General features: G+C 39.9%; 1 protein-coding gene across 3 annotated transcripts in view; it reads right to left on the minus strand.

Moving 5' to 3' along the window:
- The window catches only part of MOB2 (MOB kinase activator 2), a 111662-nt gene that overhangs the window by 66688 nt on the left and 29400 nt on the right, over window positions 1-15574 (minus strand). Inside the window, exon 1 of one of the 3 annotated variants that reach the window (XM_005019734.4) lies at window positions 6011-6060. The exons of the other annotated variants lie outside the window; for them this stretch is intronic. Within the exon in view, the coding sequence (XP_005019791.1) occupies window positions 6011-6045 (35 nt within the window). The 5' untranslated portion in view covers window positions 6046-6060. Of the gene's footprint in view, window positions 1-6010; window positions 6061-15574 lie in introns of those variants that run through there. 3 annotated transcript variants of the gene reach the window in all.

A 15574-nucleotide genomic window follows, 5' to 3' on the forward strand; every position in this document is an offset into this window, starting at 1 on the left:
ATATTTACAGGACAGCCCACAGAGCAAAAACATTCATCATTATTCATCTAGTTCTCCTTCAAAATGTACAACAGGTGATGCAAAAAAGAAGCTCAATGTAAGGTTTCTCTGGACATATAAGGAGCTCTTATAGGAAGAAAAGATGGGGGATGTGATAAGCTGACATTTCCACTCCAAGAGGAGTACAAAGACTGTTCCACCTTCATAACCCACAAAGGAAGGCTATTGTTCTCCAGTATTATAACACTTATTAAGGAACATCAAAGGAATAAAATACCCCTGCTCATTAGCTTTTCCAGGTGAGAGAAATTACCAAGAGCAGCATAGTCTGCTCAGAACATCACCCGCCTCAACCCCACCACACAGCCTCGTGACAGGCATGGCAGCACTGCGAGAAAACTGCTCTCCGAGTTGGTACCTTTCTATCTTAAAACACCTGGTATGCCAAGGGCTACCAACATAACCATCCCTTCCTTCAAGGGAAAAGCCCAAATCACTCGGATGAGCTTCTGTAGCAAACAAAACGCCCTCAAGCAGAGCGCTGAGCGGAGGGCAGGTTTAGGCCTCGGAGGGAGGCCTGCGCACAGAGGCTTTACTCACCCCTCTCCTCCTTGCCACCACTGTGACCCACGGAGCAGTCATGCTAAGCAGCTCCCCTCCTCCAACCCCATGTCTCAGACACTTCCTGTCTCCACTGGCATTTATTTTCAGCCCTCAAGATTCCTTTCTATACGTTCCAGGAACCCTCTAGCCATCCCCTGTCCAGATGGCAGACTTCAGATGAAGGGAATGGGGTCTTGGAGAGTCTTTTCTTGGCCTGCTTCTCAGCAGCCTGCTGGAACTTAGAGGCAGGCTGAGTCTTGCACAGACAAGGCTCTGTTGCGCTGCTGAAGCCCTGCAATCTCTCTCTCAAGTTCTCCTCAATGCCCTCTTTGTCCCCAAACAAATTTGCCTTAAACCTTTTAGCGGCCTCTGCTTTCCAGGGGCATGCTTTATACAATCTACTCCCTACAAAGCTGCAGAAAGCCAATAAAAGGGCAATGGAAGGGGGCCTTAAACAACACTATAATGGACAACCAGAGCCTCAGCTTTTACTACACACAAAGCAGGCGCTATTCTGACAAGCAGACGCAGAATACGAAGGTAGGTGAGAGGTTTCTGTCCTCTTCATCCCTGTCATCTGCAGGAGATGTTCTGAAACAGGACAGGAATGCAGCAGTTTGCAGTTGGATTCAGCAAGGCCCGAATCATCATCCCCCTGCCATGGACTGCCCTGGTCCTCGTTACCACTGACAGAGATGCCCCCAGTTACGACTGACACTATACATTCACATACAAGCTTCAGGGAATGACTTCTATATAAATCTTGTTTGAAAGTATCCAAATTCTCACCAAAAAAAAATCCTTTAGGTACAGCAAATCTCCACTGAACAATGGTTGAAAAGAAAAAAAAAAAAAAGGTTTAGTAAGATTTATTCAAGATTCTTTTAACTGTTCAAATCAAAGGCTGTGACTTTATCTGACTTATTATAGATATAAATGAAACAAAGCTTCTAAGATCTAAGAAGGTTTAAACCCCAAATAAACAAAGCTGGATGCTACAGAGTAGAATACATTTAAATAAACTATTCTAAAATCAAATGCAGTAAGCAAAGCCAATTCCCTATTTAAAGACTAGAGTCATCAGAGGACTCTGATGTAGCTCTTGGCTAGAAAAATTAATTTAGGAAAAAAAACTGCAAGGGAAAGAACAAGCTGCAGAACAAAACCCACCTAAGGCTGGAGTAGTAAAGGAGACATCACAGAAGCTGCCCCAGCACTGAAAATTTCCCAGTTTCACATAGAACCTTAAAAACCCAGCATTTCAAATAAATTGACAAAAACAGTGAAGCAACAGGAAAATTAGGCAAAACATGGCCTTCTCCTTTGAAGGTTAAAGAAAACAAAACCAAAAACAGCTGTTTTCCCCTACAGAAAAAATCAATACAACCTAGAGGCAGTATTATGTACTGCAATGCCACTATTACACTTGTTTTTCTTCAGACATTGACTACCTCTTAAAAATCAATGACAAGTCTAAGGAACAAGATTTTGGCTAAAAAACACTACCTCCTTCTATCTCTTACCATTTATATTTATCATAACACAGGGAGGATATCTTCAGACTCATTTTGACTAAAAATCATACAAGGAATAACCTGAAGAAAATGTATCACTTGGGACAGCTTGAAAAACAGATGCTATTAATGCTATTAAAAACTCTGGCCTTTTTTTTTTTTTTTAAATCATGTATACCACTTTATCTTCCTTAAAATTTGTACATTGTTAGAAAGCAATCTTTATCATTCAGTCCTCTCTGACACAGAGATATCAGAGAGACGCATAAAAGACTCGTAACTAATTTCAGATAGTTCAAACTCAAACACTTCTCAGATAACTCCTTCATTTAAGGGGTGTGATCTATTTGCTGATTAGGGTAATATGCTAACTACATGATAGCATCCATAGCTCCTCCCAAAAACATTTGGGATCGTCTAATTGGGATTTATCTGCTCTTATGAAATGTCTACTGTGTGATTTACAGTCATTTACTGTCTAATAGCTGTAGCTGATAAACTGGTTTTAAGTTCCTGTTTTATCTCCTCCCTTTTTAAGTTTCTCAAGCGATTATAAGAGGTGTAGCATCATCAGAAATGATTTCTCAGTCTATACATCCACAACCAATGGCTGACTCCTATTAAAACAATACCTAATATCAAAAACAGAAAATTCAATACAGAAGTTATGATATTTGAAACTGAAATCAGTTACAGACCACTTACAAACCTTAGTTAATAGGAGCTATCTAATAAAAAATAGGTGGAGTGCGCCAGGTACTAAAATAATAGAAAATTAAGTCCATCAGCTACAGAGTACCACAGCATAAACGGAGTAAACCGTCCCTTTGTGATTTGAGACATCATCCCCTTACTACAGGAAAGACGGCTCTCTTAAGTTAACAGTTTGCTACCCAGACACGTAGATGAAAGCTAGAGATTTCCCAGTGCTGTTCATGGAAAGAAAACTGACAAACCCAGCAAGTATGGCATGAGAAGTTTGGTCTCTGATCCAAACCCATGCCATCTGATAATGCCCATGCTGCTGAGCTTTCATAGAGACCTTTCACTTGCTGGCTACCTAGCCAGGAGGTGTTTGAAAAACTTGCTATGATTATAGAAGAGATGAATGGTAAAAGAGAGATAATAATCATTTTAAAACTTCTGCAGTTAGACATGCTTTGAAAAAAATGCTTGAAAAAAAAATAGAGTTAAGTACATAAAGAAGGCCAAGCAAAACGACTGAGGGAAAGTAGGTGCAAAAAGACTGCAAGTAATACCTGAAAAGACGCTTAATCATATATCAGGATACATCAACAGAGAGAAAGAACAAATATGAATGAACACATATTATGATTAATGGAAGTGACAACTGTTTTATCTTTAAATTCTACATGGTGCTGCTTTAAAGTTGGGAGGAAAGTGCACATGCTGGGTCAAGCAATTACAGCTAGGCTGTAATAGCCTTAGCAGTGAGTGAATAGACCAATAATTTTGCAGCAACTATTTTTGGCATGGCAGCAGCAGAGACAAGAGTTTGCTGCATTGGAATTTAAGCATTACTTCCACATACCTGTATTCGGCTCTGGTTTTAAGGCTAAGATCAACCCAGAAATGGGTGTTCCCACTTCATGAGTAAAGGCCACTCTCCTTGCATCACTTCAACAAATTATCTTTGCGTTCAACACATACAGCTTTAACAGCAGCTGTTTCACTGGCCAGGACAAGAACACACAAGAGCAGGAACAGAAGTGTAAAATTTACATAGTCGCTGAGTTTTACGAGCATCTAGGTCTACCAGTGACACGAGAAATAAGGCAACAATCATCCAGACGATGGGGCAGTAATGCTATAGACTGGAATTCTTGAAAAAAAGCAGATGCTGAAGGCACCGGTGGCTTTATTATGGCCAGCATCTATCTTCCCAATCACATCTTCCAGTATTATTCTAAAAACTTACTATGTCACCCTTCTCCCTTTGTAATCTGCAGAGGGATTTTCACACTGATTTGAAGCTAAATACGTGACTACACAGTGTTTCTTTCACCTTCTATTCTGAATATGGGTCTTGCAAAGAAAAGGGACAATAAAGAAATCCAGCTAAATGGTCACCAATTGCCTATTCAAATCCAAAGGCTGGGTATGCTGTGCTTAGCCCCTCTCTACACACAGTCTGTGGAGGCATGTTTTAGGGTTGCTATTTTGATATCTTCATACCAAAGTTTGTTTAAATTAAGCTTGGCTAAGAAGTGCTAAGAACGTTTGCTCCAAGACAACTGTATTCTATTACCAACAGAGGAATGCCTCCAAACTGTCTGCTGAAAGCATTTTTGTCAATAGTGCACTGGCCTGAGTAATAGAAAAAATAAATATTTATCCCTAGAAAATATACCTTCAGTATCCTTAGCTTCAGTATCTCCAGTCACCACAAAGCTTCCTGCCAAAATCACCCAGCTTCTGTAAGTCTGTGTGAAAAATGAGTAATGCTTTATCCAACTCTGTAAACAGCCACTGCAATTTGGAATGGACTGTGATAGAACCACTCACTGTTACAAAACTTCAGAATCATGCAAAAGGTTGGAATATATCTGGAATATTTTTTAGGTACTTGATATTACTATTGCTTTCAAAAAAGAACAGAATTTGCTGTTAGTGCTAGAAATCAAGAGGGGTGGAGTACCCTGAGAGTACGGGACATCCACGTTGGCAGCAGCAGTGGGAGGGAAGGGCAAAAATTCTTGCCCATACACAACCACACTTCCCATAAAAAAAAAAAATATCATAATTTCAAGCTCACTCCACCACTCTGCTTATATTATTTTTTTTTTTCTACACATGCTAAATTTCTATTCTGAGGTTGTGGTTCAGAAATCTAACCTAACATTATATTACAGGGCAGGGCTCTTCATAAAGCTGTCCAAATTGCCTACCACATCTTCCATACCAACAGATACATCTCATCAGCTAGCAATGGACTGGCATTTAAACAAATCTGCATGACAAGGATGTGTCAAAGAAATAAGAGGTGGAATTAAAAGAAAAAAAAATTATAGTTTTAAACATGGTGTCTGAAAGGAACTGAATTTTAAGGAGTTCTTATCTTGGATCTGCAGCAGATCCAGCAGCATTACAAACTGGTCCAGCCATCGGACTCAACAAAGCCTAAATCAGTAGTAGTCCGTCTGTCTGGAGAGCCTCTCAACTCACTGTAATTAGGCATAAGAACCCCTGCTTTTCATTGCATTTGCCATATGCTATTTCCTGTGCTTAAAATTGGAGATGGAAGGGTCATCAAGTAGGGGGTAGCAATTTTCGAAAAGGAGAAAGTGAATTTCTGACATGCAGTTCCTGTTCCAAGTTCTTTGTGGTTCTACTTGTTAACCTAGGCAGTCTCTTTGAAACACCAAATGAAGTCAGAACCAATTTCTTATCTCTTGCTCACTAGCTTGCCACCTGCAAAGGATAAAGAAACAACACAAATAATTTACTTTGAGAAAAAGTTTTTCAACCTTCAACTGCAATGCCTCAGGTCAAGCATGAAGCGACAGCAGAGACCCTGCAGAAAACACTAATCAATTGGTTCAAACATATTGAATAACAGAGGAATTTACTGAATAAAGTTGACAGGGAAAGAGTATTTGTAGAGCACTCCGTAAATTGCTTCAAGTTTGTGTCATATAGAGAGGTATGGCAGAGGTACATTATTAGCCTTTTCTGAGCCTTTTCTCAAGCATTAGCTTGAGGCAGAAAAGCCAAGCAGGAGACACACAGGACTTGGGTTTCTCCCTCCCTGCTGCTACCCATCCAGTGCTTCTTCCCCCTCACCAGTAAGTTCTCTTCCAGCTTTTGCTTGCTCAGAGTACCACCTCATGTCCACACATGCCTGCACTAGCTAATGTACAAAATTGTCTTACCAACAGCAGCACAATGAGCAGATGATGAATTCCATTCCAGCAAAATTAACAGCAGGGGATTTCCAACAAGATGGCAGAGTAAAGCACAGTTAGGATACTCAGAGAAATACGGGATGCACAAGATAGCTGATTACTGAAGTACAGCCTGAAATGCTGGGAGCACTTCTCCAGAATTCAGCAAGATGCAACTTCTAGCAAGTACAGTGGGGAAGAAAAAAGGTTCTCCTCCAGAGAAAGTGTATACACGGCTCATTCTCAAAAAGAGCTGTCTGAAAGAAAGTGTTTTCCGCCTTTCTTTTATCTGTCAGAATAGCTGTTATCTAAAGTTTCCTCCTCTTCTTTTAGGGTAGGACTGTTAAAAAAAAAAAAAAGAAAAACACTCCTCCCAATAAAGGAAGATTTAGCAAGTCTTTTGCGAGTGCTTTTCTCTATCTAGTTCTGCTACTTCTTAAATCAGCTTGGAATAAAAGAGTAATTCCAAAAGAATAAATAAGTAATGAGAGCTATTTTTTCCAGTCCTTCCTATCCTCTTTTACAACATTAATTTCAGAGACTCATGTTACAAGCCCAAAATATCTTTTGAGTCTGTTTTTTTTCTTTTTTTTTTTTTTCCCTCCTAAAACCCACCCACTTTCTTGAAAAGCAATGAAATGGTCACTTTATACCTGCTCTAAAAAAGATTTCATAAACTCCATTCATCCTGTTGTTTATTAGTCAAAAGAGAAAAATACCCAGCTGCAGAGCTTTAAAGCTCCACCTTGTGGAAGATGCTTATAATAGATACACCAGCAAGCTCCAGAGGAAAAACAGGACTTGCAATTAATAACGTGTTTGACACTTACTTTGGCATCAGTCAAGCAATACCATAGTCTCTTAAATGCATTCTACCCCAGCAGGAAAAGAAGCAGTGGAGGATTACTAATAAAATGAAAAGCTCTCTGTGGACATAGAGCAGCCAGGCTGTATGTGACCAGCAGATAGCACACGCAGCAGTCCAGAGCAGGTCTTGCTTTCACCACGTACGCTGGCTCTGGACCTACCTGCCTGTGAGCAGGAAAGCAGGCAGTCACAGACAGATCTGTTGCAGTTACCTGGCTGATGGGTCGATGACCAAAGAACGGAGCAACCCTGCTGTTAAGAACACACAAATGATTAACAGAGCTTAATCTGGTACTGCGTTGGCCCTGGTTTTACATAGCTATTCCGAAAGCTATTTCCAAGCCTTCTCCAGCCAACTACTAGGAACAAACTTAAATTATAACATCCACATCTACCTATTCCTAAAGGCCGGTGTTTGCCCACGACTGCATCTCCTGGACTTGGAAAGAAACTGAACCAGTACTGCCCTCTGCTGAAAAAGGACCCTGCATGTGAAAACTACAGCAACTCTCATACCATTCTAGTTTTATTTCATGTACATAGCTTGTTGTTTTTTTTTTTTTCTTCTCTCTAAGCCTTTACATTACTCAGCATTCTGTTTTATTTCTTTATTTATTTATTTACCCTGCTTTTTCCTCTCCATGAGGGCTGTGAAGGCTACAAATAGGTTTACAAGCTTACATAGTACAATACCATGTCAGCACGTACAGACTCTGGAGATCAAAGAGCTGATGTACTAAAGCACTGCACATGCAGTTCCTGTTTTCAAACAGTGTAAGACCAAATAAAGAAAACCAAATTGGGGTGTAGAAAAATAACCCCAGAAAAACTAATTTAGACTTTTCCTTTATCTTCTGCAATACAACAGTCATGACAGTCTTTTTTTGTGTGTGTGTGTGTGTAGTAAAACCAAGACACTTAAAGAACATATATCCATATTGATTTAATAGTTTGAGTTAATAAGTATGTCATAATTAGTAACTGAATATTAGCAGTAACTACATTGTCCTGCCCAGCGACAGGACAAGAGGCAAGGGGCACAAACTGAAACACAAGATGTTCCAAGCTGAATATGAGAACACGCTTCTTTACTGAGAGGGTGATAAAGTGCTGGAAATTTATGATTAATTAAAAAAAAAAAAAAAAAACACAATTGGAGATTAAATATATCCTAGCACATAAAGTGAAGCAATTTACCTTCCCACACTATAGTTTTTAATATGAAACTACAAAGTCTTTATTCAAAACAAAGCAAAGCAAACCACACACACACAAAACACCCTACCTCAGTCTTTACTGCAAAGTATAAAAGCTTGTCTTAGCTTTTATAGTTCACAGAGCAGGACCAAAATCATCGACAATATAAAAACTGTATGGATGGAGGTCAAAAGCCTCTTTGTGTCTTAACACTGACACAGTAAAGACTTTAAAAAATGGCATGCCAAAGTAAAAGTATCAGTCATCCCTAGAATGTGAAAATCCCTTGTTTAAACCACACTTTGATAATTCCTTGTCATGAAATCAAAGCTTCAGTCCAAAAATGACATCTAATCCATGAGTTTCAAAGCCACTGTTCTCTCTGACCCCCATATGAACCCAATAAAAAGGCCACTCAAACTATTGGTGTTAAAAGGATCAACTCCTTTTGCCCCCTGCTTTACTCCGGCTATGCTCATATGCACACAATTATTATTTTTTTTGCCTTAGTTTACTTGCAGCACAAATCACCTCACTCAAAACTAGATGGACCATGTCATCCATGGAAAGGTTTGTCTCACAACGAAACTGAAGGAACGTACAAAAGCTGAAAAAGAAAGAAGCAACTTTTGTAGTATTTCTTACAAGGGAGGGATGGAGGTATGTAAATTGCACTTCTAAAAACAGATGCAGCCAAATTGTTCCTGCAGCAGTAGGAGCACCAACATACCTAGCTAGTCCTAGCAAGTCCATATTGCTGAGACAGAGCAGAGTAAGGAACGTTTTAGCAATTTTCTCCTCAGAAATTAGAAGTGCTGTAGCTAGATTATGTATCTGAAAGGCCTGAGTGCTGCCACGTGCTTTGTCTGTATAGCACTATCTTTCTGCTTGGCAGCCTCACCATGCTTTATCACTCTTACTTCAGCTGCCAGATGCTTCGTCTCTTCAGCCAGGAGATATTATGCCTGCTGAACCACTTAGTCTGCACACGTAAGGAAAGCACCCATCACGTGAAAGGGCTAGCAGGAACCGATGCGTGATTTTTAAACCTACAGCTTCTCAATGTTGTATTAGATTTACTATCCAAAGGAAAAAGAATTCATTAAATTCCCAAGATCCTTCTGAGGAACCTGCAGGAGAGAGCTGTTTGTGAACAGAGGCAGATTCTAAATCCACTTTAGAGCATGTCCCTTCCATCATGAAAAGTTAAAGAGCAAAACTTTATAAATAGAAGGTTGAACTCGGACTGCTGGGCTGCACAGAGTGCCGCATGCAGACGGTATTATTACAAGAACAGCCAGATAATTCACTCAAACTACAAGAACTGGGCAGAAAGCTGGGAACCACAGAAAACTCATGCTTGTTTCACCCTACAATAACAAAAAGAAACATATATTCGTCTCCAGCTTTTATACAAATTACAACCTATAGCGACTGAGGGCACAGAGCAAAATGCCTCAGTTTGCCATAATGATGCTCTCTGACAGCAATACGTACCGTGACCTTTAATCCATGTAAGCCTCTCCTCTATGTTTAAAACGGAGTCAGGTTAGAAGTGTGGACTGCAATGCCAGATTACATGGCTCACTGACTAGCTCTCCTACATATTCCCCTATGTATTTTTCTTCTATTTAATAACCAAGATGCTTCACTATTCTATTGCCAGCATCCTGAAACTTGCCTGAAACTTCACGCAAAGTGCAGTTATGCTTATTGTGCCTGCAGCCCCCAGCTATAAAAAAAGGATGAAGATGTGAACCAAACACCACTCTGGCAGAAGAGGTTAAGCAGTTAAAAAGAACAGACCCTTGTGTGCAATACTGTGACAACATCTGAGCACTACAGTTTAAAATATCCTACCAGCATAAGGTTCCTCATAAGGGAAAAAAAAAACTGCAGAAAATACTAAATAATTTCAGCCACTTTCTTGGAAAGTTGCATTGGTGCAATAAATAGAAATGACAATAAAAGTGATGGAAATTTTAAAATGCACTGGGGATATATGAATTTATCTGCCTAATTTGCACATTCACTCCACCTGACCATAGAGATACTGTTTTCTGAAGCCTGAAAAGACCAACGTTTTCTGAAACACTGTCTTCTCCCAATGCTACCAAAAATTATAACACTTGCAGTTGAGCTGGCAGACAGGTTTGAATTTCCACACCTTTACAGATAAAATAACTAAAACTCAAAACCCATTCGAAGAAGAACCAATAGCAAACTTAGTTGTCCCATCTGATATAATCTGTGGGGAAGGGTCAACTCCTGAATGAGCCCCTTAAGAGAAAAATCTGTGTTTTGGTTCTCTGCATTAAACTGTTGAGAAGGACATTAACAGGGAAAAAATAAACATGTGCCCTGCAAAGCATGTAGAGAAGTTAAAATGTCCAGCCTTTATATGGACCTGGAAATTTAAGCATCATTTTGAACACACATTTATATTAATTATCTCCTGCACTGGCTACAGAATTGCACATGGGGAAGCAGTTGGACTCCACAAATTCAGCTTCTCCTGCTGGTTTTCAGCTTATGTTTCTTCATAATGGATGAGCATTTCTAGTGCAACTGCCATCCTTGTCTTTAGTCTCCACTTTAATATTTTTTTATTACAATAATCTAAAACACTAGATCATTATCTCATCATAAAATCTTTAATGTCTAGCTAATTGGCAATGTCAGCATTACATCCTTAACAGAGAATGACCAAATCCAGCCAGTCTGCAGTGAAAGCAGAGGACCCCCTCCCAGTTATCTTGGGCCATGTGATGTTAAGCTGCTGTTACTGCAGGGAAACACACAGCCCTTGGGTTTGGGGAAGACAGCAACCTGTCCTATTCTGCTTTGCCCGGTTTAATCTGGGATATCCACAGAACACAATGACAGGAAAATCTAGTCCATTTGTAAAAGGTATGAAAAAAACACCCACAGGAACAAGCCATTTTCCCCCACATTTTTTTCCTACTATGACTACACAATATTTGATTCTGTGAATTATTTCATTTGAGTGACCATTATGAACACTCAACAACAACAACAACAAAATCAATGTCAGACAGCGAGGCTAAGCTAATTATGTCTGGCATGCTTTGCTGTTTCTGCAAAGCTCTCACTGACCAGCAGTGTACTTCTCATCCACATACATAAAAAAGCACTTTCCAAAACCTGCAAGCACTTCCCCTGCTCTGTATGTGCTACAAAAGCACACCCCCACAAAAGCACCGAGGTGTCAAAAGCAGAAGAGAAATAGTCTCAATTTCTCCTTGCACCTTAAATAAACGTCTCGCACGCTGGCCTCAAAATCACCCTTCAGCCCTAGAGTGAAGTTTGTCAAGGTCCTAGGCCTTTTTAAAGGAGAGTCACACAGACAAACTTGTAAGTGCACAAAGAAATTCATAACACTATGTTGCTATGTTGAGTAAATAGAAAGATATCCATGAAAGCCACTGCAAAGATATTGTAAAACCAAATATTGAACAAACACAATTAACACTTTAACAGTTGTCTAATCTTTTTGGTAGTGACATTTACTAACATTTCATCAGCTCAGTTTATAAACCCATAGTGTACAAGTCAAATGCAATCATTATTCAGGAAATCCAACCTAGCACAGCATTGCACAAGTGCAACCTAAAATGTAGAAATCAGATCCATGAAAGGAGCTTGGGTGTTTCAGGGATAGGAAGTAACCGAGATTCTCCCTAGCACACATCACATCACATCCATCCTGAGCTTCTCCCAAAACCCATGAATCCTTTCCTATTTAGTGCTTATCTCTTTCTTATTCAGAGACTTGTAAGGGGAATAGGTCACCATTTTAAAGGTTCCCCATTAATCCCTTCTTTCTCCCACCTTACACAGACCTACTTGCATTCTTGTACTTAGTTTAAACAGGAAGCTTTTCCCAACCGGGCGAGTCATATTTTAAGGACATAGCCTAGCATGAACACATTTGTGGGAAAGTAATGTACATCTCAAAAAAACACAAAAAAGACGACAGACAGCATACTCAGCCAGTATAACTGCTCTTCTGACTTCCATTTTAACCACTTCCAAATTTAACCACGATGCATGCAGCATGACAAGGTATATTAGCTCACATCTCAAGACTTATCTCAGTCCAACAAAACTTTTATCGGTTGTGTAACTCAGCTGCAGTTTACAGAGCCCCTTCGCGCAACCACAAAAACTAATGCAGGAAGTCCTCCACTTCCTCTCCTTCTCGTTACACTTCCAGAATTACACTAGCGATAGAAGCAGCAACATCCTGCGTGTAAACATGCATCTTCTTCGTGTGCTTGAGGCTGCATAATACTCCTTTGGAAATATGCACTAAGGTTACATTTCTGATTTACAAAACCAAAGCTGACACCTACCCACCCACCTACCCACCAGGAGATGAAAGCACACCACTTTCCATCTCTCGGTGCATATCCAGGAACCACCACATTCACCCCCCCCAGGGCTGTTAGGAGGAATACCATTTATAACTCGGTAAGCTTAAGTAGCTGTACAGCTCTGCGTGGCTATTAATTTAGGGCAGCGGCTTAAAGACAGGGCAGCAGCAAAGCAAAAGGCAAGAGAAGAGTTTCCACTCCGTAAAGGTCTCAGGTCTCACAGAAATCTCACTTTCTAATGAGATGCACCTTGTACATCAGGTGCTGCTCTCACACGGCACGCAGAAATGTGGCTCTAAGTTCGAAAAGCAAAGTACAATTAACCTAAAGTAAGGCAGAGACGGATTAATATTTCAGATCCTTCCTGTCAGTAGCAATATTTCATGTAAAGAAAGTTCCCAGTGTGAAACTGTTTTCTTTCTGAAAAACTCTTTACATACTAGAATCTTTCAAAGAAATACCTTCTCAGGGACTGCAAAAAAGCTTTGTGAAGATTCAGCAGTCCACAGCAGAGGGAAATCTGCCTTTTTAAATCATGTGTTATCTAACAGGCTAATGTGCATTGCAGATTTAGAAGTTGATAGAGAAGATGCATCTTTTTTTTTAAAAATGAAAACCAACCTACTAATAATGAAAGTTTTTTGAAGATAACTAAATACAAGCAACTTCAAACTAACTTTTAAAGAAGGTGTTTGCTGTTATGCTCTTGTCAGAGAGCCATCAGCCACACCATGGTGGAAAAATTATTAGTGAAAAATGTGTTCATTGTTATTGTGTTACCAGCAAAGCAGCGATAAGATACTCAAAGCCTGAGTAACAACTTAGATGGAAATCTAAACTGAAGCCACAGAACCTGGGAGTGTCACATTTCCTTCCCTCTGCCTCAGGCCTGGAGATATTGTAGGCAAAAAAAAAAAAGGTAAAGTATACTTCCTTCACAAACCTGCTGCATCACTGCCTTTTCCGAGGCTCCCTTGAAAATGTGGTGCAAAGAGGAGGAGATTTATCCACCCTGAAAAGCAGGGTCCTCAAAACACTGCTTTCAACTGTAAATGCTGCCAGAACTCATTCAGCTTATTGTAATGCCAGATGTATCTTAAATTCCTGGTAGTGTTTCACAGATAACTTAGAAACAAAATACAACAGTACCTCTATTGCCAACTCTTACTTACTTTTTTAGTGAATAAACAAGCCAAGCTGAATTGAAATCATTATGTTTCAAAACATCTTCCTCACTATCAGTTATTCCGTGGGCTACAACAGAACAGTTATTTCTCATTACTCAGTTAATCAAAATAAGCATTTTTGACAGGGTGGCTTACAAGAAAGTCAATTTCATGATTGCAGGGAAAAGATTCCATTTGTACAAGTCCAGTTTTCCAGAAACCCACTCAGAGACATCTGTAGAGCATACAAATTTCAGCTTGTTTCTTCTAATGGTTTGCTGATTTTTTTTTTTCTTAGGTGGAATCAAAGAGTGTTTGGATTCTTCACTGCTACGTACAGTATTGCTTCTGCAAATTAAACTATTACCTTAGCGAAATGATCTGTTAGACTGAAGAGTACAAGACGTAGACAGAGTAGCCACCTTTTCAATACCCCTTTCATTCTACTTGCAAGATCCTAGCAGGTGAGAAGTTCTGGCTGCTGACTTCTGCTCCTTCTTTGGAAGTGCTGCTGGAAAGGTAACTGCAGGTTAATGCCCATCGCTCAGGTGTTCTGCTAGCAGTCACTGGGAGATTTGAGTTCATTGCTCCTCTATTAAACCAGAAGAACGAAAGAACACCTTTCTTCCTCTACAGGCAGTGTTTGCACAAAATAAACTTCAGGCTTTGTTTTCCCTCCCCTGTTTAAATACAGACCGGAATTATCTCAACACATTATGCTGATTAATGTTTTGTTTTTTTTTAACCAAACTCCATCTGTGAGAAATAGGCTCTAAGTATTTCTGTGAAGCCCAGATGCTAGAGAGGGAATGAATACACACGCTGAGTAGGTACCTGTGACCATCCTCAGTAAATAGGTATTTGGTGGATGGTCATCGAACAAGCTTGCTGGAGAAGCATGGGGCCAATTTCAGCATACTTCGGAGCCTTGGTTCTCCTTCCAGGACCATTTTGCCTGAAGTTTCTCTAGATCTACCATTAACCGATGGGTGGAATGGATCAGTAGAACACAGAGCAGGTGGATAGCAAGCTAATTCAGTACAAATGAAAAGCAACACAAATGTTGATATAAACAAAGTGCTGATAGGAAGTAATTTTTGTCTTCTGCTTGTTCTCAAGCATATCTTGCAGATGTAAACAAGTTGTGCCTACTGAACAAATATTTAAAGTGAAGCACTAAGGAACAACTTGCAAATAAATCTTTTCAGGAACTGAGTGAGAGCTTCACAGGCCAATAGAAAGACATCAACCACAAAGCCCATCTAAATTAGATTCATCATCACCATTAAAAAACAGCTTGCACTAAGTAGGAGGAGACAAGGCTAAATACAAAATGACCTCATACATGAAATATCAAAAGCCAAAAGTTACTACTCCTGAACCTGAGTCCAGTTCTAGCTTTGGAAGAAGGCAAATTAGTTTCAGTCTTGTGGTGCACAGGTCTGTATGTCCATACAGGTCAGTGTAGATTGCGTGCTCCTCAATATTAGTAGAATGAAGGTCACAGCCCCACCAGCATGAAAGGGAAGAGGGGAGGGAAAGCTGTCTTTCAGTGATATAGTAAACAAGATTTGAAGAAACCAGGGCCCACAAAGTTCCTTCAAAATCAATAGGTAAGAGCAAAGTTCATATAGATAACTATACCCACACCGACCCTTTGTAAATAAATTGCAACCCAAGTAGCCTGGTCTTGAGCTGGGCAGGGAAGATGCACAGTATGAAATTTAACATGCAGAGGACAGAATTATGCCTGTTCCTTGGTGTCATTTTCAACACAAGACCACTTATTTGCTGTAAGACTGCCATTTGGTAAAGGTCTTCTTGAGCCTGCAAATCACTTTCAGCCTGTTCTGTGTTCATTCCACCACAGGCTGGGCTGACTTGTGCCATCACTTCCCCAACAGGAAAGGAATACTGCATTTATT

This window comes from Anas platyrhynchos, chromosome 5, assembly GCF_047663525.1.
Source record: "Anas platyrhynchos isolate ZD024472 breed Pekin duck chromosome 5, IASCAAS_PekinDuck_T2T, whole genome shotgun sequence".
Taxonomy (NCBI): domain Eukaryota; kingdom Metazoa; phylum Chordata; class Aves; order Anseriformes; family Anatidae; genus Anas; species Anas platyrhynchos.